This window comes from Myiozetetes cayanensis, unplaced genomic scaffold, assembly GCF_022539395.1.
Source record: "Myiozetetes cayanensis isolate MyiCay16 unplaced genomic scaffold, myiCay2020 scf3, whole genome shotgun sequence".
Lineage (NCBI taxonomy): Eukaryota > Metazoa > Chordata > Aves > Passeriformes > Tyrannidae > Myiozetetes > Myiozetetes cayanensis.
The window spans coordinates 68579413-68605605 of record NW_026087521.1 but is presented as its reverse complement, the minus strand read 5'-3'; the positions used below and the strand labels follow the sequence as shown (position 1 = coordinate 68605605).

General features: G+C 43.7%; 2 protein-coding genes across 7 annotated transcripts in view; one reads left to right on the top strand and one right to left on the bottom strand.

Annotated features, from left to right (window-relative positions):
• Window positions 1-10409, top strand: part of ARHGAP8 (Rho GTPase activating protein 8) — a 62452-nt gene extending 52043 nt beyond the window's left edge. The window contains exons 11-13 of the mRNA XM_050323317.1: window positions 474-602; window positions 3741-3844; window positions 9645-10409. Of these exons, the coding sequence (XP_050179274.1) occupies window positions 474-602; window positions 3741-3844; window positions 9645-9842 (431 nt within the window). The 3' untranslated portion in view covers window positions 9843-10409. The remainder of the gene's footprint in view (window positions 1-473; window positions 603-3740; window positions 3845-9644) is intronic.
• Window positions 10410-20504: 10095 nt separating this feature from the next.
• The window catches only part of PHF21B (PHD finger protein 21B), a 146705-nt gene continuing 141016 nt past the window's right edge, over window positions 20505-26193 (bottom strand). For all 6 annotated transcript variants that reach the window (XM_050323303.1, XM_050323304.1, XM_050323305.1 and 3 more), the window contains 2 exons: window positions 25003-25106; window positions 20505-22793 (listed from right to left, as the gene is read on the bottom strand). In XM_050323303.1, coding sequence (XP_050179260.1) covers window positions 22569-22793; window positions 25003-25106 — 329 coding nt within the window. In that variant the 3' untranslated portion in view covers window positions 20505-22568. The remainder of the gene's footprint in view (window positions 22794-25002; window positions 25107-26193) is intronic.

The following is a 26193-nucleotide window of genomic DNA, read 5'->3' as shown; positions in this document are numbered from 1 at the left end:
GCAGAAATCTGAGAGACAGCAACAGGCACTTAATGGTTACTGAATAGCAAGTCATCTCGTGATGTCACACCAGAGCCTTCAAAATCTGTAGCAGCTAATGTAGTCAAAAAAGTAGTCAAAAACGGTCTATTTTTTCATAAACATCTACTTTCCTGTAGTTACAAAGTACAATGTCTCTGGTTATGGCAAAGAAATGCAATTTTACATAAGAATTTATGAAATGTAGTGGAGTAATTGTGGAAGTCACTGACTTCCCTGTGAAGCCACTTTATGAAATGTTTTTATAGAGAGAATCTCTTACAACAAGATTAATAAAACTCTATGAAAAATATAAAAATAAAATATCAGGGGTTACCAGCAGCAGAAAGGCAAGAGATTTTCTGTTCAAAATGTAGTGTGAAACACTATTTAAGCAGTAGTTAAAAACTAGAACATATGACTGTATAACTTTTTTCTTCTTTTTCGCCTGCTAGGCAAATCCGTGAATTTTGATGACTATCATGATATCCACATTCCTGCTGTTATCCTGAAGACTTTCCTTAGGGAGCTCCCCCAGCCATTACTAACGTTTGACTGTTACGATCATATCCTTGGAATCACCAGTGAGTAGAAACAAGTTTAGAGAAATTTCTACAGCAGGTTGGACTGGACCTGACTAATCCATAATCATTGCCATTTGTTTGCTAACCAAGGTGCAGCAGCAGAGTTGTGGAAACAAACTTCAGTTCGGTCATTTATATGTTTCTTTGGGTTTGTTTTTGTTTTGTTTTGTTGGAGTTTTTCTATTCTTTGTGTTTTTTTGGTCGGTTGGTTGGGAGTTTTGTGGTTTTGATTTTTTTTGTTTGTTTTGGTTGGTTGGTTGGTTGATCTGGGGTTTTTCTTTTGTGATGGGTTTTGGTGGTTGGTTTGTTTTCCGTGGTTTTTTTTTGTGGGGAGGGGATTCTTTTCATTGCAGCTGTTTCCATAGGGTAACATTGGGGAAGAAAGGATCTAAAGCCATAAGAAGGCATTGAGTATCTAAAGATATGGCACCACCTGAACTATAAATTATGGCCTACTCAGGGACTAGGAGTTTATAATGACAGCAAGGGCATTAACCCTGGTGGGGATCCATGGAGCTTGAAATCCTGAGATCCCAGAATACCTGGGAGTTAGTGCCTAGTGCTGGTAGACTGAGGTTTTGCCATCCAGGTTATAGTCAATACAGCAGGGAACCCACAGGACTTCCAGCCACAAGCACACATTTTTCCAAAACCTGCCTTTTGAGGAATTTATTCAAATGGAATACATTTTCCAGCAGTCTGTTGGTGTGCCTTTGGTAACCGTGGGCTGATGCTCTTGCAAAGTGCAGGTTATCATCACTGTAATGACTGCTGCTGTTGGGATAGGGCACTAAAATACTTCAGGCTGGGGTTAAATCTCAATTGTTCCATGTTTGTAACATGTAGAAACACAGCAAGTTTGCTGTGCCTAAATATTCTAAGTCAAATTCCAACGCTGCACCCATCACTATCATCCTCATGTACAGTTTCATGTCACTAAATTTATTCATTTATTTACATTAAAAACTTCAGCAGGTCGTGTTCAGAGTCCCCTGGAGTTCTGTACTGTTTTGCTGTTTGCAAGTCTGTAGATCACCACCTTCCAAATCAAAGACTCATCTGTTCACACCATGAATATCTCAGGGCATTCAGAAAACAGGTCTGTTCACAGGCAGGTGGCAGAAGTGGAGGGACGAAGGAGAGTCCCTCAGAACTGGAAAGAATAGGGGAATTTTGGAAAAGGGTTACATAAATTCTAGCTTTTACTGAATTACTCTTGTGCCGACTTTCTGGGTGTGATATTACTTTGTGATGGAGCTAAGTAAAATATGGGAAGAAGTCTGAAAATAATCTGAGAGCAGTGCATTGTCCCAGGGACACCAGGTGGCTTTGCTTGGCCCAGCACCTGTTAAATATCCATTCTATTTTCTTGTTGTTTGCTCGTGCTTTCAATTTTGACCAAATATTTTAAAAAGTGGAGTTTAAGGGAATTGCTAATTATTCCTTGGGCTTTCCTATGTGCCTGCAGTGTGATGGCCATCTCTTACTGATGCTGGGGTGATACCCTGATTTTAAATGATCTTAGGCTTGAGGGCCAGGCAAGCAGCTTGTTGTTCTCAAATACCAGCAGCAAAAGCATTCTCAAAAACCACAGCAAAGGTATTCTGTGTGAATACAGTGCAGAAGGCAGCTCTGGAGAGGTGTGATCACAGACAGCTGCCTTGGGATGACTTGAAAATTCTCATTCTGTCTCCTGGAAGCATGTGTGTGTGATGTGTCTATTGAATATCTTAACCTGCAAACCCAGAAATACAGTATCTCTGCTTTACAGCACTTTGAAATGATAGGGAACATTTTATCTTTACGGTCTCATCTGAATTATTCTTTTTTAAGGTGTTATTGATGGGAGCCATGAAATAAATGAGCTGAGTGACAGACTTAAAAAATTAATAGAACCTTGAAGCTTATTATTGTTGAAGAACTTCACCTTTGGTCATGAAAACCGCTAGCAAGGTTTCTTTTACCCAGTAATGCTACAATTCCTGCATTATATGCTCTGCAGAAGGCTGACAAAAAAATTCTTGGGACTCAGATTAATGTGTTTTATGGGAGCTGGTAGCTTTGCAGTAGGAAAAAATGTCACCACGAGTTCACCACAGTAAAGCTTCATGTGTTTAATTCAGGGTTTTAAAAGCACTTAATGTGCTGAAATTTTGTGCATGCACACACAGCCTTGTGCACTCCCAGGGAGAGAGAGAGAAATGCAACAGATGCAGAAATAGTATCAGCAAAAATGAGATGGTTAGGTTAGGTATGATTACCATCATCAGACCTTTCTCCAAATTGGTGTTAAACTTAAGATACCACAATGACCTGTGATATTTCTAATATTTTAATTTGATATAAATTTTAATATGTATTTATCTATTTATATGTGATATTACATATTTTATGAAAATAGATCACTATCTTTATCTATAAACAATTATATAAATGTATAAATAGTAAATAAAATATATAAATGTTTTTAAATAATAAAAATAGTAAATTTATCAAATAAAATACTGTGGTATTCCAGGGTTTAAAAAAAGTCACTTGGTAGAACATCTGAAATATGAGTGTCAGTGTAACTCTCACCTGGACTGTCTGGATGATGCAGGAAGTTTGGGGTCCACTTCTGGGTTTGCCCATCTGTAGAAATGAGTTAATGAACCTGCTTAGGTTCATCTCTAGAAAATTCTCACCCACCCAAGTGACCCTCTCATAAATTTTTTGCCAAAGCAGAAGAGTTTCCTGCAGTGATATTAAAGTTAGTAGATTACCAAAAGGTCATTTTGGGCGGGGCTGTGTCTCGGCAAGAGAAAATTAGAGCATAAAAGGTAGATGTCTCAATTAAGTGCATGGAGTGATAGTGAGATTCAAATCAAGGCCTTTGAAAAGGCAAAGAAATTATTTTGGCTATTTCACTGCATTGAGAAAATACTCTGGAAGCTGGTCTGAGCCAGATATACGATCATGCAAAATACGATAGAGGCTTTCAAAGGGATGACCCTCCCTGGCACTGTGGCCACTGTGGTTGTTAGCAGAGCTGAATTTCGTGGCCAGTTTTACAGACGTAATTCCAGCAGGCATAAATAAGTTGTTATTTCTTGACGATGTTTTGATGGTCCGGAGTAAAGAGTGGCTTTGACGTTGCAGGTGTGGAGAGCTGTTTGCGAGTCACCAGGTGTAAACAAATCATTCAAGGGATTCCTGAACACAATTACATTGTTCTGAAATACCTGATGTGCTTCCTCCACATGGTGAGTACGGGCAAAAATTCCAAAGTGGTTTTCTTTCTGAATCTGTCCCTGTTAATTCCACATTTAACACCTCCACACAAGGGAAAAGTGAGTGTTTGAAATAGTGTGGTCAGGTGGTTGGGCACGACTTGCAGAACCCTCCCATTTTGATAAGAGTTGGTGCCAAGCAATGGTCTGACCATCCCTTCACCATTCATTAGATATAATGAAAACTACTGTGTATGTTTAAATGAACTGTGCCTGCACTGGGATATTTAGAAGTCCTGTTCCCTTCACTCCACACTGAGAATGTATGTTTTTATTGATTTAGTTTTCTTTCCTATTTTAGAATGAAAAAAAAAAAGCCTGAAAATAGTGGTTGTGTAATTTTCAGTGCTGGAGAAAACCTCAGTGAAATCACCTTTTTTCCCTAAAAATATAAATCTGGGGCAACTAAAACACCAAATAAATTAGTGTTATTTTAGAAAAGTATAGAAATGTTAATAAGCTTTAGAACAACAATCAGCAAAATATTTCATATTAAATCTTAAAAATAGCATTTTCCTTCTTAAAATAGCCATTCCTTGCTACAGTGTTAAATTAAAAACCTAGAATGTACTGTTTTGCAAGGATTTTTTTTATTGCTCAGGATAAATAAAATCACGTGTCTTCAGTCCTACTTTTAGTTTTGCTGATTTCTTTTAACCCATTTCTGGGAAAGCCACGAGTGTGAGGGTTTGGGGAACTTCCCTCACAAACAGTGCTGCAGCCATGCTTTGGCTGTGCAGGAAAAGACAGTCACAGGACTCTAAATTTCCCTTCCTTCTAACTTATCCAAGGCATTGTCTTTTCCAGGCTGCAGTTTTCAAACCTGGGTGCCTAAAATGGAGGGCCAGGGTTTAACTGGTGCCTAAATCAAGGGATCCAGCCTTCAGAAATGCTGAGCCCACCAAAACACACCAGACTTGTGGAATGATGCTGATTTTCACCAGGGAGGGAACTGGCCCTCAGTAGCTGTTCTTGGGCTACAGTCATATCCTAGCCAGTAGTTTATTGCAGAAACAAGTACATTTAATCCCGTTTACTGTCAAAGCACCAGGGAAAAGCAAGATTAAAGGATAAACACATGGATACAACCCTCAGACAGCGCTCGCAGGGCTCCTGTAATACCCACACGTTCGTTTGCTGCTGCTTAGCTGAACTCTAAAGCTATTAAGGAAATCCTCACGTCATTTGCTATTATTTTAGCAAGTGATATCTGTCCTCAGTGTTATGAATCGTGTAAGTGACTTTGTTCCAGTAATAGATGCACCATCTCCATGTATTTCTTAAGAGCTGAGCACTTGAGGTGTTAATGAGGTGTGCAAAAGTGCCACGCAGGGTTTGCTGTAATTGGGCCACAGAACACAGCATTATTTTTAAGTATGCCTTGTTATGTAAAGCACAGCATCAAGTTGATACCAGTGCTCAGATCTGCAATTTTTGCTGATCCGTGGCTTTTCATCCTTAATGTCTCAGGAAATATTTGCATTTGGAAAGGTCAAGGAAATATGAAACAATCCCAGAGCTGGAGATTTCTATTCACTGCAGATTGGTGATGCACAAGCTGCCACAATTCAAACTTTAACAGACCACTCCACCAATAATTCTAGTTTTTACCTGCAAGCATCAACCTTCCTACATACAAGAGGCAATTTAATTCTTCCATGAGCTAAGCCTTGAGTAGTGCAAGAGGTACTTGTGGTAATTTCATGAAGTGGGATGAATTGTAATCACTAGATACAGGTTTTGAACACTCCAAGTTTGATGCAGGTTTGTGGAGGAAAAAAAAATCCCTATTTTCTCTGCAGTCTCAACCCCCTTGCTTAATGAAAAGCTCCTTCAAGTCCAAGAGAGCAAGACAATGCAACTTCTACAGAAGTAACAGACTTGAATTTCCAAAATAGGCCCAAGTCCTTTAACTGTAGATCAGCAGTGATTTTGCCAGGAATGAGCCCAGCAGTGAAAGGTATAAACCAGCTCATCTCCTCCTGGCCGTGCCTCTGGCTGCTGGACAGGGATTTGCAGCTCTGGGAGCTGCTGTGGACTGAGATCCCTCAGCAGAAATGGGCAACCAGGAGTGAGAGGGAAACAAGGACCAGCTTTCACAAGCCAGTCCCTGAATTATATCTGTAAAATATATCAGTGCTTGCTCAGCTGATCTCAGAAGGGGTGAGTGTGCACAAGTGTTTGTGTTCCATAAGCACTGCATTGCAAATGGAGTGGATTTATGAATGCACAGGCAAACTTACAGGGCTCAAAGAAAGAAAATTACTTGGCAAAGCACCCTGAGGGCTACAGTAACCCGGTTCTGAAGCCAGAAACCATTTCCTAGAAAACAATAATTGTAGTTTCCATGACAGTCTAAGCTAAAGAAGCCTTAGAGAGGAGAATTGGTAGAGGCAATAATATCACCTAACTTGTGTTTTTATAACTGTGGCTTTGGTTTTGGTACCAGCTGATACAGCCCTCTCTCTGTGCTTAAATTTTCCACCCCTGCTGCTGTTTTCTGTCCCTCCAGTCATGCCTGATGTGGGAAGGGTGTTTGACTGAGCTGAAAGAACCATTGCAAAAGCTTGCCAAATTTAAAATGTCGAACTTGGACCAATCAGAAAATATGGACAAGGGTTTGGGGCCCACGAGCTGTGCTTCAGAAGGAGCAAGCTGGAAAAAAAAATGCTGTGAATTAATGTTTTGTCTCAATCGCTTGTCCAACTGAATAGTGTAATCAGCTCCAGCAAAGCCTGGGGGTGGCTGGAGATGATGGGGCATGTTGGGAAGGATTAGATGACTAAGGCTCGTGGAGCAGATACAGGCAGTTGGCACATCTGCAAGGGAGCTGACAGCGGGTGGCAGAAACGTATTTCAGTCTGTTTGTGGGGGTGTTTTAATATCTAGTAATTTTCTTTTGAAAATGTTTTGTGGAGCTCCTTTCAGCACTGCCACTGAGAAACCAAAGAGATGGTGGTGTTCTTATATTTTTAAAAGTGATAGTAGTGATTGGCTGTTTTACCCACTGTATTTCACTGTTTAAGTTCATTGGGTGGTGTAGTGGCTGTCTGGTCTCAGTCTTGGCAGTATCCAGGAATCACAGAATCATCGGTGTTGACCTTCAAGATCAGCCAGTCCCACCATCAATCTAGCACCACCACAGTCACCCCTAAACTGCATTTAGTTCCATCCATGAGGGTGCTGGGATAAAAGTACATGGAATCAAAAATCATCACAATTTTGCTAGGTGGAGCTGGGTGTTTATCCTGGGACAGTGAAAATATGTATTTTGCATTTTTTGATGTGACACTAAAACTTCAGTGTTTATTCCCAATGATGAGTTTTTCAATGTACAAGTTCTATCTTTCTAAAGGGCTTTCTTTCAATATAGGCTGTCATTACTTAATGATTTTTCTATACATGTTCCAGTGAAAGGGGAAAAAACCCCACCAAAACAACAAAGTGGAGCTGTGTAGTTCTTTGTTGTAATACTTTCCTGTGATGTTCAGATGATTCCTTCAAGGATATGATCTAGGCCCTTGGAGAATTGTCTTTTATTAGCTCATCAAATTGACAGAGCGTGTATTTTCAACTGAAACAGAGATGATGGTTACTAACTTTGTGAGGGAATCAAAGAAGGAGTCAAGGGGGTTGATCCAAATGCTGTCATTCGTATTTCTTAGAATGTAGCTTTGCAGTGAGTTATTCAGAGGGGCAGCCCAGGAGGAGGTTTGGTGACTGCATCTGCCCTTGCAGGACCCGGTGTTGGAAGAACACAACATCTGGATGAAGTGCCACTTGAGAAGGAAATCTGGCACTAGGAGTAGGGAGGGGGTTGAGATGCTGGGAAGCCTGATCCCCTCGGGGAGGGCTAGAGCCAGAACCATGGGTGTGGCAAGGCTTCCTTGAAAGCAGCTTTTGGTGAGCAGGCAAAGTTCCTGAGGAGAGTCAGATTCAGTTGCACACTTTTCCCTGGATCTGCTGAGGAAGGAAGGGATTGCCGTGTATTTTGGAGTGCAGCAATGTTGCCATGTCTCCCTCAAGCTCCCCGGTCATCCCCATCGATGACTCACAGATAAGACTCAGTGCAGCTCTGCCTCAGATGATAAAATCACTGTTCCATTTTGTCTCGTGGATTTTTTCCCTTGGAGGAGAAGCTGGAGGAGAAGCCGTGTCACAGGTGCTATTGTTGATCATTTCAGTGTCAACTGTCTGCTTGAAATATTCACGGAGTGGTGGTGGGTGGGAAGGGATGGTTTCATCTTGGGGCTGGAAACAACCTTTAAAATAGTTGGCCTAAAGAGAAAACAAATCCATCTAGCTCTACAGCAAGTCAGTGGTGTTGCTCTGAGCTGAAACCTTGGCCTTCAAAAGCAGCAACTGGGTCAGGCTGAGTGTGATTCAACCACTGTTTACAGACAGACCCTGTACACAGCTTGTGGGGTGGAGGGTGTCAGGAGCACTCCCAAAAACTGGGGGAAGTCAACTGCAACAGGTTTGGCTCCTTCTGCTGTCCTCCAATACTACACCACGTGCTTCTGTGCCATCCTGGGATACCTGCCCTGTACCCTTAAGGTACCTTTCTTAGGGTACAGCACTCTTTTGTGCTACAGAAAACACAATGTGATGGGCTGTAGCACAAAGCTGCAGAGACTTTCAACTGAAAGAAACACTAAAAATATTTTGTGCACAGGGGTTTCACATGTAGAACATTAGACAGCATGAAGTCTCTATTAGCCACTTAAGGGCTGGAACACAGTTCTAACCTTATTATATTTATTAGTAGCCCAACACTAGTTCATTGTCCAGCTGCCTTCAGGCAAATAATGTCTGAAAGGCATTATATCCTCTCCTGGCTGGACAAAGAGGCTCCTTGCCAGGTAAAACACAAAGGAAGGTGGGTCTGGGCTGTAGAAGATAGAGGAGAATGAAACCAGTACTGCTGGGCAGGGGGCAACTGGAATTTATGCCTGTGCTAAGAAGTATTCCTATGATCATGATGTTTCTTAGTTTTTCCTTCTGTGTCCTCAGGCTTTTCGTACTACCACTGAGCTGCCTTTTCAGGAAGCTTTATGGCAAGACAGAAATGGAGAGGCACTAAGAAGTGGAATTTTTGCTTTCCTATTCCACTTGAAATTGTAGCAGCAAGAATAGACGGGAGATTTTGCCCAAGGATTCCTTGTTCTGTTCTGAAATGGCAGCTCCAGTGTAACCTGCAGAGTGTGGTTTGTGACTGTGGTCTTCTCATGCCAGGTTACAGATCACTTTACCCATCAGCCTGGTAAGAACTGCCCGAATTACCTGGGGCAGCAGGAGCCAGGAGCACACTCAGCTTGCTGGCTGTTTGCAAATAACAGAAATTTGCCAGGCAGGACCCCCAGGCCACACTGGGCTTTAGGTACCAGGAGAACAAAGCACACACAAATTCCCTGCCAAGCTCACACAGAGAAAAACACTCCTGCTAAGCAAGTTCTGGGCTCACCTCCACATGTTGCAGTAGGATACATCATGCAGGTGCAGAACAGATTTCACTGCTGTGTATTTTAACTACAGTCCCTTTTCACCTCCGTTTCTTCAGAGGAATTGGGTGGATGTGGAGGTGCTTGGAAGAGAAGTCATGGATCAGTGAGAGCAAAAAAAATCCTTCTAAAGCTTCAGACACCCTCAGGTTGATGTACCTGTGCCCAGGGTCTGCTCCCCTCTTGGTTCCTCCTCAATATAGGTGGTGTCTTGTCTCTCCCTGTCTGGCCCACTTATCTGCATGTACCTGTCCATGTTTGTGTTTTTCCAGGTTTCCCAGGAGAGCATCTATAACAGAATGACAGCATCCAGCCTGGCCTGTGTCTTTGGCTTGAATTTGATCTGGCCCTCGAAAGGAACTGCCTCCCTGAGTGCTCTGGTGCCTCTGAACCTCTTCACTGAGCTGCTGATAGATTTCTACACCAATATATTCAACTCCCGGACAGTGCCTGGGGAGGTCTTACCTTAATGCTCCCAGAAAGGAGGATGGACTAAAGCTCCTGTGCCTCAGCTGGTGGGACATTTATATTCAGGGCTCTCTCCTGCGAAGAAAATTTTCAATACAGAGTAAAGTTTCTACATCTTCCTAAATACCAAAGATGCTGGGAGAAGTACAATGCCCTCTGTGTTCTCAACACATGGGAAGAATATGAACATGAACATTCAAAGACCAACAGGTCAGAGTGAATCCCCTTATTAAACTTGAGCAGCTGGCAAAAACTGCTAAAAAACCCCCATGACACTACGTGCCAGTCTGTCATTTCTTGGGGATCTGGAGACAGTACTATGTGACATTATTTTCTGCATGGGCAGAGCCAAGTTCTGGACCACTCCTGAATGTACATATTTCTTTTTTTTAATTATTATTTGAATACAAGTTTGTTAGAAATTTTCCCGTTAAGTTAATAAAAAAGGTGGAATCAGTTTTTAAGATACAAGCATTTCTAAACTGTTTTTCCATATACTGAAGTGTCTTGTTTCACACACAAAAAAAAGTGTGGGCAATTGTTGACAAGCACCATGAAGAATAAAACGTTTCCTGGGTAATTTGAGTTGTGCAGACAGCTAACTAACGATGCTTGCAAACACCTAATTTATGCAGTTAATCACCGCAGCTGCGCATGCAAAGGGTGTGGAAGCTTTTTACTTCTTGTAAGTTCAAATGGGGAGCAATAATGTTAACTGCTTTTTCCCCCCTCTAAATTCTTGGTGTTTTCATCAGTGGAGCTGCATCAGTGAGTGCATAATACAGAATATAGACTAATTTTGAGACAAGTGTTTGGGCTGCATGATTTTGCGAATCGAGTCAATAGAAAGTTGCTCTTCAAATAAGTTTCTCTAGAAAGCATTAAGAGCAACAACTTGGATAATATAACTCATACCATTTTTACACATTGAAAGTCTAATATTAGTCCCAATGTGAATAATTAGCCAACATAAAGGAAAGATACTCAGTGTTTTCTTTCTAACTATGCCATTAATGTGGCTCTGACGAACTCTAACACCCTGCTATTTCATTGTTTAACACTGATTGGCACTGGTGTGGCATAACAAAGTTATCATCATATTGCCTGCAGAGCAGAAGAAAATTAACCAGTGTTAAAAAAAGGTAAGTGGTGTTTTCCCTAATACTCTGGTCTTCCTGTTCCTGTGCAGAGCTAATGAAACAGAGGGACTATTTAGACTTCAGTAAAGTAACAGTCTCAGGAGGACAGTTTAGGCACCCCCTCCTTTCAAAAACAAAAGGACACCTTTTATCCCCTGGGTTTTAGTGAGCTGAGGGCTTTTGCTTCTGTCCTTCCCCTTGGCAGTTTGGAATTGCCTGTCCATGTGAAGGGGGCAACAAAATCTTATTGCAAAGGGAGAAGAGGGTTTGTTCTTGTCAGTAATTTCAGGACACAACCAAGTATTCAGGGGGTTGTGGATGCTGGATGTGCCAGGCCTCAATTTGCCCAGTAGGTGTCATCTATAGCATTAGGCAATGATTAAACTTTGAAATACACAAAGGCTTTAGAGCAAGATGTTTTAGGACCAACTTCTCACTTCACAGTTGTGTGTTTCCCCAGGTCCTCAAGTGTCTTAAAGACAACATTTTGGCTTTTGAATATATGCAACTAACTAACTAAATAACATTTATTACTCCCATTTAAATATAAAATCTCACATAATACAAAGAGAATAATTAACAAGTATTCATGATTGTTGCATTTCATCAAAATGAGATTGTCAAGGATAAAACTATCATAGTTTTGTATTTTAACTCATCAGGTTTACGTCTGAGGTACCAGTGACAGCCTCCTTGCCTTGAATTATGTAAACCACACAAAGTTGTGCTCAGCACTTGGTTCTACACATCAGCACCTGGTTTTTAAGGGGGAGGACTTTGGCCTCTGGGCCACCCTCTGCCTTGGTCAAAATACATGCTGGTTAGTTTTGCCGCCTGGTAAAAAAAATAAAGGAGCACCTGGCTTTAGAAAAGTGCTTTGGGATTACGTACTGCTAAGTCCTACAAAGTGGTTGTTTTTCATTTCCCCATGTCCATTTTCAAAAATCCAGCAACACCAAATGGCACTTGATCTGCTGTGAGATGGGAATGGGAGTCCTGGACGGCTTTGGCACAGCAACAGACCAGTGACCTTTGGATTGAAATCCTGAGTTCATGGAAGTCAACTGTGCTCAGAAAGTCCCCAGAGCTGGAGAGGGGGCTCCCACATTGATTTAGTTCTCCAACTCGTCCTAGCTTGGGAGAGAGCAGCAATTTGGCAGCCACAGGAGAAGCCCTCAGGATGTAGCTACCTCTGACCCCTTTACTTTTACAAGTAAGAAATACAAGCCAGGAGCATCCCTTCACTAATTTACCTGCCTATGGACACCCAACATGGTGATTAAAACTAGCCTCACTCTCTCAGCTCTGCTCATATGCCAAACAGTGCTTTGTAAAATACCATTTCCCAACCATTTATAGTTCCTCTCATTTAGTGAATGAAGAACAAAATGGCATTTTCTCATCTCAAAGTGCCTTCTTCCTTTAAAGAACAGGTCACATCTGTTATCCCAGTGCACGTCATTCGATGCTGTTTGAGAAAAGAGGTGGCTCTGGTTCTGATCAGTGTTAGGGGTGCAGAGTGGGACAGGGACTGGGGTTCCTGCTCCCCTTTGCCTTCCACCACAGCCTTTCACTGCAATCCTGCCCATCACAGGGATCAGACTTTCCCAAATTAAAGGCACCTGGGTATCAAACCCCTCCTAGTGATGAGACCCCAGCTCTGTCCCCCCCTGCCCCAAAGGAATGGGCAAAATCCTCCCTCTGCAGCAGAACCCCCCCCATCTCTGTCCTGAGTGCCAGACTTAACTATGACATTAAATCAGCTCTCATGAATTATTCAGAAGGGTTTGGAGTGAAATTCATGTTAGAGAAATATATGTTTCACATTTCCTGACTCTAAGAGGAGTCCTGGAGGTGTCCCCTGCAGTTACTTTGATAACAGTTTCTCTTTACAAATGATAATTGCACGATTCCAGCTTTTGTACAGTGTGGCCTTGTGAACTCTTCTCTCCTATCAAAGAACAATTTTCAGATCATTTCCATAGCAAAAAGAAAGTGATTATGGAGATAATCTGTTGGAAACACACATGCTGGATTTCAGTTTAAAACAATAAAATGCAGTCATGGAATGAGAAATCAAGTGTTACCTAGCTGACAATATACAGAGAATAAATTGCCTAAGCATTTTAGTTTACTGAGCTGTTAGGAGTTGAAAATTGGTCCCAAGATTAGTCTGATTATCAGGATGCCTCTAGCAACAAGCACCAAAGGGAAGGAGGGGGAAGGGAATACTTTTCTACCCTGAATCTATGAAGAAATGTAAGAAGATTGAACAATGTCATTAACCAAGGGGGGCCTTTGCAGCTCTTACAAAAAAACTTCCATAAATGCCTCTCCCTTCCACGTGTGCAGATGATCTGACTGTGTGTGCTGCAATCCTCGAGCAGCAGCCACCTCAGAACCTCCCAGAGCCTCATAAACTTTAATATATTCATCCACCCGTGAGGGCACTAAGAATAGCAAAGCTCCAGATATTCTGTTCTCATGCTCAGGGTGTGCTCAGGTAACACTGAACTTTTAATGGGAGTGATGGTGCAATCATACCCCCCCTTCACTTCCTGAATAGTTTGTCTTCACAAATGTAGCTTTGCCAACACTCCCGTTTTTTGAGGGGCCGTGGGGGGTGTTGGGATGTGGGGGAAGAAGGTGAGGGAGAGCACCTGGAATTTGTGAAGTGAGAAACTTGTGTTCAGTCAAAGCCTTACTGGGCAGTCACGTTCCAGCCCATAGCCTGTGCATTTCTAACGTTTTCATGTACAAAGAGAAGTCACCAGCAAAGCCCTGCCACATCTCCATCAAAGCAAAAGGTGTGAGTGTGAGAAGGGTGTAAAGCTTGTGTTTAAAAAATGTTCTGCCTTCTCTGGTGGAAGAATGCTCTTTTCCACAACCTGAATTCAAAGTTTGGAGTTTGTCTTTATCCGTGCACATCCTGGAAAGCCATTTCAGTGTGTGTGGAATGGAGCAAAGTGTTCTTGAAAGCTTGAGAAAGGACTGCCTTGGGGGTTATGCTGGTGATTTAGACAGTGAGCAGGGCTGGAGACTAAGCAGGAAACTCAAATACAATCAGGGAAAAAGCCCTTGCACACAGTGGGCCTCTCAGCACCTAAATTTTGTCATCCAGAATTGTCACTCTGAGGAAAAAGGTTCGCCTCTCTGAGCTGGAGATGCACTAACACATGATGGTACACGAGTTCTCCTGTTTCTTCCTAACTGGGCTATGTTGCCTGTAGTGCTGGGAAAACTGTTGTGCTTGTACACAGGACTGTAGCCCTATTATCCTGGCTGTTCCTCTCTAGGACAGTTAGCAGTTCACCCTTAAAAATAATTAGCTGATTGGAAAATTATTTCTGCTGGAATATGACAACTCAACAAAAAATACAAGTGTTTCCTTAAAAAGCTCAGTTTTGGTGCTGTTCTATCAGAAATCGTGAAGTTCTTCTAAAAAGCTGCCTGTGTGCGTCTGAATCACAGAATTCCAAGCTCAGCCAGGGCCCAGCTCTGGCTCTGCCAGCCTCTGCAGAGCTCCAGACCTTCCCATTTGTGGACTTCTGAAATGCCATCACCTTTCTGCAAGTGGTGTTGCAATTACTGCCAGAGGTAAGGAGGGAATTCTGCTGGGGCAGGGGGAGATGACACACATAGCTGACTGATCATTAATGATGACTTTCTTTCCTGTGGCCCTGATTTCTCCATGGTGCAATCGTGGTGCAGTGACTGCCCTACTGGCTGGCAGTCTGTCTGCAGTCCCCAGAGCCCCAGCTTGCCACTCACAGGCTTAGAGCTTGATCCTGTAGTTGGGAGCAGCTGGATTTGATGCCTGGCCCAGATCTTGGGGGGCAAATCTGCAGAGTGCAGCATGTGAACATGCTTCTTCAAAAAAACATAGCTCAAACTGCTGCCTGCTTCATTTTCTCTTGTTTCAATCCTAATCCTCCAAAAAATACTCATTTAACCTGCTGTCAGCCCAGACGTTAGTGCCAAGCTCCTCAAGCCTTACATGAAATCAGGATTTCTATATTTTGGAGGATTTTTTTCTCTATCTCATGAATTGTGTTCCCCAATACTGAGTTGTACTTTCAAATTATTTCTGTAATCCAACCTTTAATTGCCCACAGAAGCAGTTTACAGCCTCTTAGTTGTCTGTCATGAAAATTGTCCCCTTAATTAATGGGATAATAAAAAGCAACTGTAAAACGCACCAAACTGCATCATCTTTAGTGTCTGAATTTCTGCAGCAAGTCATGGAAGTCTTTGGATGGGTGGATATTTGACACTTAGGCCAAGAATTTCTTGACCCAAAGCTCTAAAAATAGTAATGGCTGTAGTGAGGTACTTGGGTTTTCTCCTTCAAAAGTGTCCAAAGAAACATGTTCTCCCCCTCTTTCACCTGCCAGTGTTGTCTTTTTTATTTTCCTACATATTTCCCACCCCTTCAGAGCTGCATCCTCTGCCTATTGCCAGGTGCATCCTTCTTCCCCTGCAGTCTGCCAGCTATCCGTGGACACGACTCCACTGGGGTTTTGTGGGGGCAGGAACGATCCGAGGCTCTCGTGGCTGTTCTGCAGCTGGACAAACTGAACTGAAACTGCAGGAGATTTGGTTTTGCAGGGAAGTTTCAGGCTGCAGTGTTTGAGTGAGTGAAATTGCCCAAGTCGTGTTTTCCCCCATCTCTGAAGCAGAAAGATGGTTCTGCTTTTGATAACTAGATTGGGCTTTTATATCTAATAACCCAATGCTAGCACTGAAGGGGAAAAGAAGTTGAGATGATTTTTCCTTTTCATATTTCCACTGCTCCCAGCCTTCCTCATCAGCCTGTGTCTCTGAAAAACCTGCTATAGTGTTGCACAGGTGAAGTGCAGCCTCAGCTGATGTCCAGTGAAGCTGATGTTGTATTTGATAACCCAGAATAGACAGGGCATCTCACCAGGCTGCATCACTCTGAGCACGTGCATAGAGCTGAGCAAGGCATGGACTGGGGGCTGTGTCTGCCTTGTTCTATATTAGGGGTCCTAGAGGGGTCTTTTTTCCCTTCCCTCTTTCCCTTTCAGTACAGGAGCTTCTTCACACTCACTGGGCTCCCAAACACCAGCAGCCACTGACCACCAAATGCCCTCATTTTAGTCTCATCTGCATGGAGTACTTTATTCTGCAGCAAAACCACTATCAAAATCACTTCCACATTGCAGAAGGATTAGCAGGCCTACATTCTGTTCTTATCCTCTGAAGTCTGACTAAATTTTTGTTTTCTTATCTTTGGCTTGTGGCTGATCTCTCAAGCAATGCTGCAGCAAAAGCCTTCCAAGGCCCAGAGTGCACACTGCCAGCCCTGATGGGTAAGTGGCCACAGCACAAGGACAAAACAAATCTATTCCATTACAAAATAACATTAAAATTCAGTAAGATAATATCACTGTCTTCTGCACCAAAAGGGCTTTTACAGAATAATACAAATGAGAGGATGAAAATGATGAGAGGCTTTGTAGAGCTCTCTCACAAGCCCTGACACCCAGCATGCTCCTGCCAGCAAGGCAATAAACACCCCATTCTCTGCGTGTCACAATATCACAACTTCTCCATATAATTACCACTTGAAAGTTAATAGGACTGTGCTCCCAGCATGAGGGCTGTGTTTTCTGTAGTCATGGCATGTCCTGCATCCAGGGCTGTCACTGGGGACCTGGCTGGGCAAGCACTGTCTTGGAGGACAAGCTGTTTGAGGCTGCCTCGGAAATCAAGCCACTTCCCCAGAGGAAACCCCGTTGTACCAAGGCACTGGACAGGATGGATAGTGCAGAGATGGAGGGGTAGTTCCTCCTCCTCTCAGGAGTCGTGATGGACAACACCACTGCAGTGCAAGAAAGAGTGGCTCAGGTAAAGAAACCAAAGCTCCCTGGCTGGCATAAAATCATAAAAATCATTTAGGTTGGAAAAGACCAACCTAAACTGAAGATGGTCAGGTCCAGGTGTTAAGCCAGCACTGCCAAGGCCACCACTAAACCATGTCCTCAAGTGCCATATCTACACATCTTTGAAATCCTTCCAGGGTTGATGATTCCACCACAGCCCTGGGCAGCCCTGATGATTTGGGGGCAGAGAAAAGCAAGTCTGCACCCTTTTCTGTAGCTTTCCATGGAGGTCCAAGCGTTTGCCCATAGCCAAAAAGCACCCCAGGCTTTCAAGGGGGCACTCAGTTCTTTTCTGCACTGTTTTCTTTGAACATGCACATCTGTGGCATCACTAGGACTATTACCATGCCATCATGACACATGGGGTGTTGCTGTCTATCTCCAAGAAGACTGAGTGTACAGTTTATTTTTCTAGGCTGTTAGCTGGGCTCAGGAACAGGGTCTGTCCAATCTGCCCCTTTGAGCTGTCACTGTGTGCCTCTGTCTTGGCATCACTGCAGAAAACAACCCAGTTGGATTATCCCAGGAATTATCCCAGTGACCTGGCATTGCCCTATGCAACCTCACCTTCCAAAATTCAGCAGTGCAAAAGCCTGTGCTGCGTCCCTGGCTTTGATGGCAGGGAGTCCCACCAGCCTTTGCACCCTGCCCTGCTCCCTGCTGGCCCTTGCAGTGCCATTTCCAACGACCTAGATTACCTGTGTCACTCCCTGAGTGAGCTTCTGACTGAGGAAAGCAATTTGATGACCAGAGAGGTGGAAAAGAAAACCAGGCAAAGCACCTCATGTGAAAGCCCAGCAATCCCAGCCTTCGTCTGGAGAAAAAGGAGGTTCATGCAGGTTGAGCTCCACAAGGGTGGGTGCCCAGCCCATGGCTCAGTGCAACTGGGAGCACATTTTATTTATAAACTTTGTAAACCTTCTCCTGCCTACTATAAAGCCCAAAATGAAAGGCTTGTGCTTTCACAAGGGAAATAAGTATTTGTGTTACTGGATAATAGTTCATTCTACCAGTGTGCAGAGGCTTGGTGGCATTTGTGCAGGGGTTGTTTGTGTTGACACTTGTACAGCACCAAATCAGCACTGGGAAGCCGTACTCTGCAGTGCTATCAAATTTCAGCGTGTGGCTTTGCCACAGCAAAACCACTGCTTCTACATCGTAGGTCTCCAGTTTTGAAAACATTTGTGGAGTAAATGCAAATGGGGGAGCTCTGAGTTGAGACCCCTGGAGGCAGTGACATCTGCCTGTCTTTGATAAGAATTTCTGAGAGTGAGAGTAAAGTACTTAGAGTGAAATTAAAAGCTTTGATCTGTTTTTTTGTTTCATCATTATTTCATGTCTGAGGCCTTCACATGTGCCTTTCAGTTCTTTATTAGGCTGCAATGTTTAGTTACTGCTCCAGTGCAGGGCAGGAGCAGCCAACTGGCTCTGCCAGGGCTCACCCCCTGGCTCCAGTCTGAGCCCAGCCTAACAAACAGGTGACAGACATGCACCCAGACCAACATTGCCCCCAAAATAGTGACCCCCTGGCCCCAGCACATGGGGTATCCCTGTGTGAGGCAGCCCCAAATGCCCAGGGCACACAGCAGAGGTGATGACAGAATACCAGAATCATTTTGGTTGGAAAAGGCCTTTAAGACTGGAGTTAAACCACTAAACTGAAAATGCCGAGTCCACCACTGAACCATGTCCCCAAGTGACACAGCTGAAAGTCTTTTAAATCCCTCTGGGGATGGTGACTCCACCATGCCCTGGGCAGCCTGTTCCTGTGCATTACAACATCTTTTTTTCAGTGAAGAAACAGCAGCAGCATCTCTTTTTTGTTGTTTTCCCTTCTCCCTGGCCAGAATCTCTCTTATCAAGCCTACAGTATTTTTTTCTATCATGACAATTTAATTCTTTGCTTGCTTTTTTAAGGGGGAGGGGGGGGACCCAATTTTTGCTTTAATGATCTTCACCATGGTAAACTTAAAAGTGTCTTACAGCAGCAGTCTGGCATTTTCTGTTTGCACCAGTCAGTCGCTAGTGATTGATCTCAAAAGCCAGGCTTCATTTTCTAAGCAAAATAAGCTGCAGTTGGCAAAACCTGATTAAAGTGAGTGGATTTTTATCTGATGTGGCTGTTGCCACTCATTTCAGGGTAATGACTTTCTTTTCAACTACAGAAGACCTGCAGAACATAGAACAAAAAGTACGGCTCAGTTTATAACGCACTCTTCTAAAAGTTTAAGCGATCCTAATAGGCCATCAAACTGCTAAGAAACCCACTGGCATGCGGAATAAACTCCTGATACAGCTGCTGTGGAGTTTGTGTTGTCATCCTTCCTTACATTAAGGTCTGCCACGAGAGAAGCCGCTGATGTTACTGTTAATCCATCATGCGAAAATTGCATGATGTGATCGTGGACTAAATGTTGAAAAAAAATAATAAAAAAAAATGAGGCGTCTTGACTTTCCTTCCTGATTTTTGAACATTTAAGTCCTAATGGATCCACTATGGCTTCTCCATCTAGGAATGATTGACTAAGGTGAGCTGGAAGGGACCCACAAGGATCAGGTCCAACTCAGCCCTGCAAGGGACCATCCTCAAGACCATGAAGCCCAAAACCACCTGAGATCGTGGCACAAACAAGCCATGCCAGCATTCCTCCTTCTGCTCTGTGATACTTCCCATGAGATAGAAGACGTTTTTTCTCTCATTTCTGAGGGAGGGGAGACAGTGAGAGGAGGAAGAGCAGGTGAAATTCCACAGGAAGAGGCTCAAATACAAAACTGATGGGCTCGGAGACAACAGGCTCTATTCCAGTGGCTATGGCAGAGCAGCTCATCTGAGAGGGAACTAATGGCATGGGAAAAGGTCCTGCGCACAGAAAACAGTCTGCCAGGGGAAAATAAAGAGCTCTGAAGCTGTGAAGTCTGGTACAGCTGTAAAAATAACTTTGGCTCAGGAAGGGAGGCTGGGAACCCTGCAGCTCCTGGTTCCTTTCCAAGACAATGCCCTGTGCCACAGCGAGGGCCACGGAGACTGAGGGCTCCTACAAACCTCCACCAAAGCCTCCATTTAAATTACTATCAAAGATTAAAGGCTACCCTAAGCCTATGCTCCCTTGCAACTGCATTAATTATTCAGGCAACACGCAGAGCTCTGTAATTGGCTCCTGTCTGACAGCACAGGGCTGAGTTTGTAGGTTAGGGTGGTGCCAGACAGCTTCTGATGATGATTACATACAATTTTGGGGTTTGCTGGTGTGGGGGAGAGGTGTCTTCTAATACTGGAAGCAGTGTTAAAAAAAACCAGGCTGGGAGGGAGGAGGAGGCAGCTGAGCTGTTGGGAAAGCAGGGGCACAGTGCTGAGCTCCCCTGATGACTGCAGCCCAAAATTAAATGGTGGCACTGCCAGGAAGGGAAGACAAGGCAGGCAACACACCCCCAGACAAAAAAATAAACAAAGTCTTTTCTTTATCCCCTACCCCTGACAAAAAAACAAACATTGAAGACAGCAGTGGAGAAATTAACAAAAATTTCTTCCCCTCCTCAGCCAGAGTCTGGCCAGGGAAGGACGTGCTGTGTACCCTCACAGCCAATACCACCACGAGACCACCACCATTAAATTGTCAGTCAAGTTTAATGCATCATAAAGAAGTAAAACTACATTGGCATATTTAAGACAAACACTTTTTTTTTTCTATGCACACTATCCACTGGACAGTCCCCTTTTCAAAATAACTACTTTTAACAGTCCAAGACAGTTCTTCAGAAATTCTTCACATATTCAACCTTCCACGTTTTTCCTTTTTTTTTTTTTTTTTTAAATTCATCTGAGAAGGAAAAAGAAAACTCATTAAACCTGAAAACATTTACATTGCAAGCCACGTCAGAATGCATAATTGGCATACAATAACCAATGTATAACAATTGTGGTTTTTTACTTAGTTCACTTTGTTCATCAATAAAAGAATATAAAAATCTTGTTCAACCGAGTGTTGTGTATTAAAATAGATTTGTATAGTACTGCACAGTTTCTCCCGGAGTTGTGAAAATGGTTGAAGGGACCACGTGCTGCCAAGTGATGGGCGACGGAAAAAGCCAGTCCCTCGCGTGGGTTTTTTTTATTTTTTTTTAAATTAACAACAACAACAACAACAACCAAAAAAAAAAGAAGATATTCGGCACCATGTGATATGTTGATGTGAGAGGCCAGCCTTGTGTCGTGCTCTGGTGGCTTTCCTTAAGTACCTGTTGTGCTGATTGACGGAGACCTCAGAGGGGACAGGGACGGGAGCACCTGGGGATGCACTGGGAAAACTGGGGTGTCCATCACTCCCTTCCCAGGCAGCCACAGGGCGGGGGATCGTGGCCTGGGGGGGCCAGGAGGGCCCCTGCAGAATCAGGAAGACTATCTAGTGAAACCAGCAGGTGCACTGGGGTTTCCTCAGGCTAATGCTAAACGCTCCCCAAATATGCTAAAACCCAACAAAACATTAAAAAAGAATCAAGTTTCCAAAAAAACCCCACCCCTTCCAATTTTCCATGCCCTGTCCTTTCCCCAGAACTCTTGATATTATCCAGTTCCAGAAACAACCCCTTGAGGCAGTTTTTTTTTTCTTTTCCTGTACCATTTCAGCAGATATTTCTACAAGCAAAAAAACACCCCAAACAAACAAACAAAAACCCCAACAATTTTAAAAATCACGCTACGTATTTTTAACAATAAAAATGCAGTACAAAAATGTAAAGTTATCTTTTTGGCATATTATCTGTACTGTCAAGAAACAAAACCCAGAATATTTATTTGCTTTTTTTCCTTTAAAAAAAAAAAATATCCAGAATTAACAAAACAAAACAAAACAAAACAAAAAGAAACCCCAAAAATAATCCCTTTAAAAAATGAAACCCAACCTGCCAAAGATATCCACTATCATGGTTTATGCTAAATCTTGCACAAAAACTCCATGAGAAAAATACACTGATAGCAAAATAAGTAAAAAGGACCTGCAAAAAGGTAAGGAGTTCTACAGTCATACTTCTTTAAATACTTCAGAACGCATATACAGAAGCATCAGCATGAAAATACTTCAATATTTTACTAGAAACGCTAACTTCATACAGTTTCTTTATTTAAATATCTGCAATTCTCAACTCTAATAATACTGAAAAAAAGGATCTTTTGTTTCGAAGGCTCTGTGAGTGTCCATGACGGCCCCGAACCCACGGGGCCAACTTTGTTCCTCTGAAAACAATCCATGTCAAGTCCTAAGTAGTTCAGTTCCCGGTTATCTCGGGGGTCCCAATTCCCCTCCCACACACAGCTTTCAGCCCCACTACTTCCCTACTACCTCACTAACTCTTTGCATTGACAATTCCCCCCTTAAAGCAGGACAGAGAGCCTGCCTGCCCCCCACTATCCCTGTCCCTCCCAGCCGCGCTCCTCCTGCTCATCCTCAGGCGTAAAGACAATTAAGGCCAACAGAACAAAACAAAATCTCATAAGCACAGAAGGTCCTGGCAGACACAAAACCGCAGCACAACCCGCTCCGTGGGGGAACCCTCTGCCACAGCGACCTGGGCTGACTGGTCTGCAAGTCTCTATCCAAACTGAGATTGCTCCTCCCCTCCTGCGTTCCAGTCTGATCTCTGCTCTGCTCACGTGCAGAAAGTTCCCGGTGCCCCTTGCCCGGCGCTGTCAGTTGTTGCCCTGCGATGGCTGCAGGGCTTTGTGCATGGCAGCGGAGCCAGGGGAGGGCTTGATCCAGGGCACCGACAGCAGGGAGGAGGTGGTGGTGGTCGTCATGGTAACCTGAATCATCTGCTCGCTTTGTATCAGTCTAATGAGGGTTTTGAGACGTTCCAGTGATGACTGAGTCCCTTTCTGCTGGGCCAACAGGCTGGTTTTTAGCTCTAAGCATTTCTGTCAAATAAAGAGAAGGAAAGGCTGAGCGCACATTCAAATTGGTGTCAAACATCTCCCCAAACATCCTTTTGTGCCTTGAGTGCACGTCCTGCTCAAATGAAGTATATTCTCCTTTGGGGATAGCAAACCCACAGCTTAACAAATGGAGTAATCACCAGTGCTGCACACGCTGCAGCAGCTGTCTGAGGGAACAATATTCTTCCCAGCCCAATCGCATTTAGAGGACATTTCCAAGCTCATCCCATGGACAGCCTGGCACAAACACCTTCTGCACATGCTCCATAGGGATGACTGCCATGGCAGTGCAATAGCTGTGCTACTGGAAAGCACCAAAGGCACCAGTGAGGTCTCTCAATCTCACCAAAAGGCACTGATAAACCCTTGAGGTGTAAAACTCACCACGATGTGTTTTGTACGTGACACACACTTCAGGGAGTCAGTACTGTGACGATGCATTGATCTCGCTAAACGTTAACATTTTTCTCACAAAATGGTAATATTTTTGTGGCAGAAAACTTTGCTCTGAGACACAGCTGTTACACCAGTGCAGACACCAGAAAGCCCTTGTGCTGCAGGGTGGCCAAACTGCACCCTGTGATCACCTGGAACGTTTCATACAAACCTCCATGCAAATGAGCATGAGAGTAGGAGACAAATGAAGGCATCCCACATCTCCTGCTTCTCCAAGAAGAAGTAAGGAAAATCAGGAATTCCCCTTTCCCTCCCCAACCACAGACTGCTGCAGCCAACATCCCATTCTTCTGTGAGGGACCACGAGAGAGACCCAAACCCTGAGCCTGTCTGCTACATGGAAGGGGACAGTGGCCTCTGCTATCTGAAACCTGCTGTTTTCTTTCGCCCAGTGGGTCCAGGGGTCTGGCAAAACTGGTTACTTGTCTGAAGATTGCTCCTGTTTGGCTGTGGTCCTGTTTGACTGCCCAGGGTAGGCATTCTCCAGTCCTGGGGAACTGGGAAATGCTCACTTGAGAGTCAACTTGTTCAGAAAGCAGCTGTGTGGAGCTGCTCAGAGGTTGGTTTAGAGAGATGAAATCTCAGGTGAAGGAAAAATCATGCTCTGTTTTTACCAAATAACATCACTGCACCTGTGATGTGTATGAGAGGGTTCTTTTTTAACATAAATCTCTGTTAAAATGTCAGAATGAAATTGCTCTGGGCTGAAACACCTGTAATTGCCTTTCCCTTTCAAGTGGATACCTTTCCAGTAAATTTAATCATTGGTTAATATTACCATTTAAATAAAACAGTGCTGCCCACTGAAAGAACCCCATTCTGCTTAGGTAGAAATCTTACTGATTTTGACACACACCTGAGAACTGACTGCTTTTCTTTTTCCAAACTGCTCATCCCACTGACCTCTCCCACCTACTTCATACACATGTGTTTCCATCAGTGCTCATGGTCGCTATACACACTTACAGGGAATATTCCCCACTGTGATGTCTTTTAATAAGTTATTGCTTTTCCTCCCACTCTGTTTTAAATGTGATAAATATTTTAACATGCCCCCTCTGGATAACTGCACTGGTAAAACAAGCAGTGACCAGTTACTCCTGCAGCTGCCACTTTGATTTTTCCAGGGTAAGGAAGTGTCAAATATTTATTGAGACTGCCATGCAAACTAAGAGTGAGGTAGCCCCAAATCAGTTCCTTCAGCCATGAAGGATAGGAATGAAGGCTTTGAATTCAGCCCTTTCAGCCAGAGACCGGTCCTCATAGCACAATTTAGCTTTGAAAATAGCTTGAATGAAGAAAATTTTTGAACGCATTTTCAGTCATGGAGAGGTGTTACAACATCCAGCCCCTGAGACAAATAAAGATGATTATTTCTACTTCATCTCAAGAGTTTTGAGCTAATGGACAAGCAGCTACCCCTGGAGGAGATGCTTGTGACTAAACTTTTTCCCTGGAGAATGGAAGTGCCTTGAAGTCACTGGGCAGGTCAGAGCTATCTGTGGCATTACAAGGATTTGGGGTTTTTTTGAATGTATGTTTGCCACAGGAATTCAAGTGATTTCTCCTTCTCAGCCTGCCAGAGCAGTTTGCTTTTGTGCATAAAGGAAATCCACATGTATTCCCTCTGAGAGAAACACATGTACACTTGAAAATCCGTAGCTTGGGAGCAAAAATCATTTTCTAGCCACAAACCACCAGTTCTTCAGGCATAAATGCTTGTCAGGTGTCCTACCTTCACTGCATTGTTGAGAAGTCGATCTTTTTCTTCTAACTGCCTATGCTCACTCTTCAGCTCACTGCTTCTCTTTAATAACTTTCGCTTCTCTTCTTCTTTGACTGCAGAACAATAAGATTAAGGATGCAGAGGGTAAGGAAAGGACAGACAGCAGGGCTGATCAGCTGACAGCAGAAAGCAGAAGTGGGTATTTGGCATGGGGAGTCTCATTAGGCTTTTGCCAGCAGGTACAGCCAAAGAAATCTGCATCTCTGCTGGAAAACTTCTTCACTGAAAGGGTGTTCAGGCACTGGCAGGGGCTGCCCAGGGAGGTGGTGGAGTCCACCCACCCCTGGAGGTGTCCAAGGAAGGCCTGGACGTGGCACTCAGTGCTCTGGGCTGGGGGACAAGGTGGGGATTGGGCACAGGTTGGACTTTATTGTCTTGAAGCTCTTTTCCAACCTTGGTGATCCTGTGATTCTATGCATGTGTCTGTGCCAATGCCTGTTGTGCATAGGACAACCCAAAAGCTATAGTCCATCTTTAAGACTAATTCAAATTCATCCTTAGACCACATGCCTCCCAGAAAGAGGTGGATGGTATTTAAGAACAGGCCAGCCACCTGCAATGGCAATGGTTTGTGACTCTGCCGAAAAGCACAATTAAAACAGTGCCAAACCTCCACAGAGCTCCTTAGGGTATGATCTAACCCCCAAACAGCCCATTGTAAGAGTGCCACAGGGAACTAAAAGAGTAATGATCAACGCACAGGTGTCACACAGCATATGATGCTAATGACTGCCATACCCAAAAATACTGAAACAGTTGGAAGCTGGTATTGCTGCAGTGTCTGAGACATTGTGCTACACACCCAATTACAAGGCTCTGCTTAGCCTGACTGTGCCTCTCTGCCTCCCACACTATGATTCTGCCTCAGAATCCCATTTTCAGCTCTGTTCTCGGGAAGGCACCACTTTGATGACAGTCTCCCCTAGAGCGTGAAGATCCTGAGAGTTCCATCTCAGCTTCCTTTCAGAGGGAAGATGGCAAGGAGCAGGTCAAGGGGAAGGGGAGGGAAAGTGGCCTTCTGTTCCTAGCCCCTTATGACCCTTTGCTTACTGCCACCATCAGGCCTGGCAGCATTGCAGCACTACTTTAATATTACTGCTGAGAGGGACTCAAATGGCAGGGAATCCCTTGTCAGTAGCT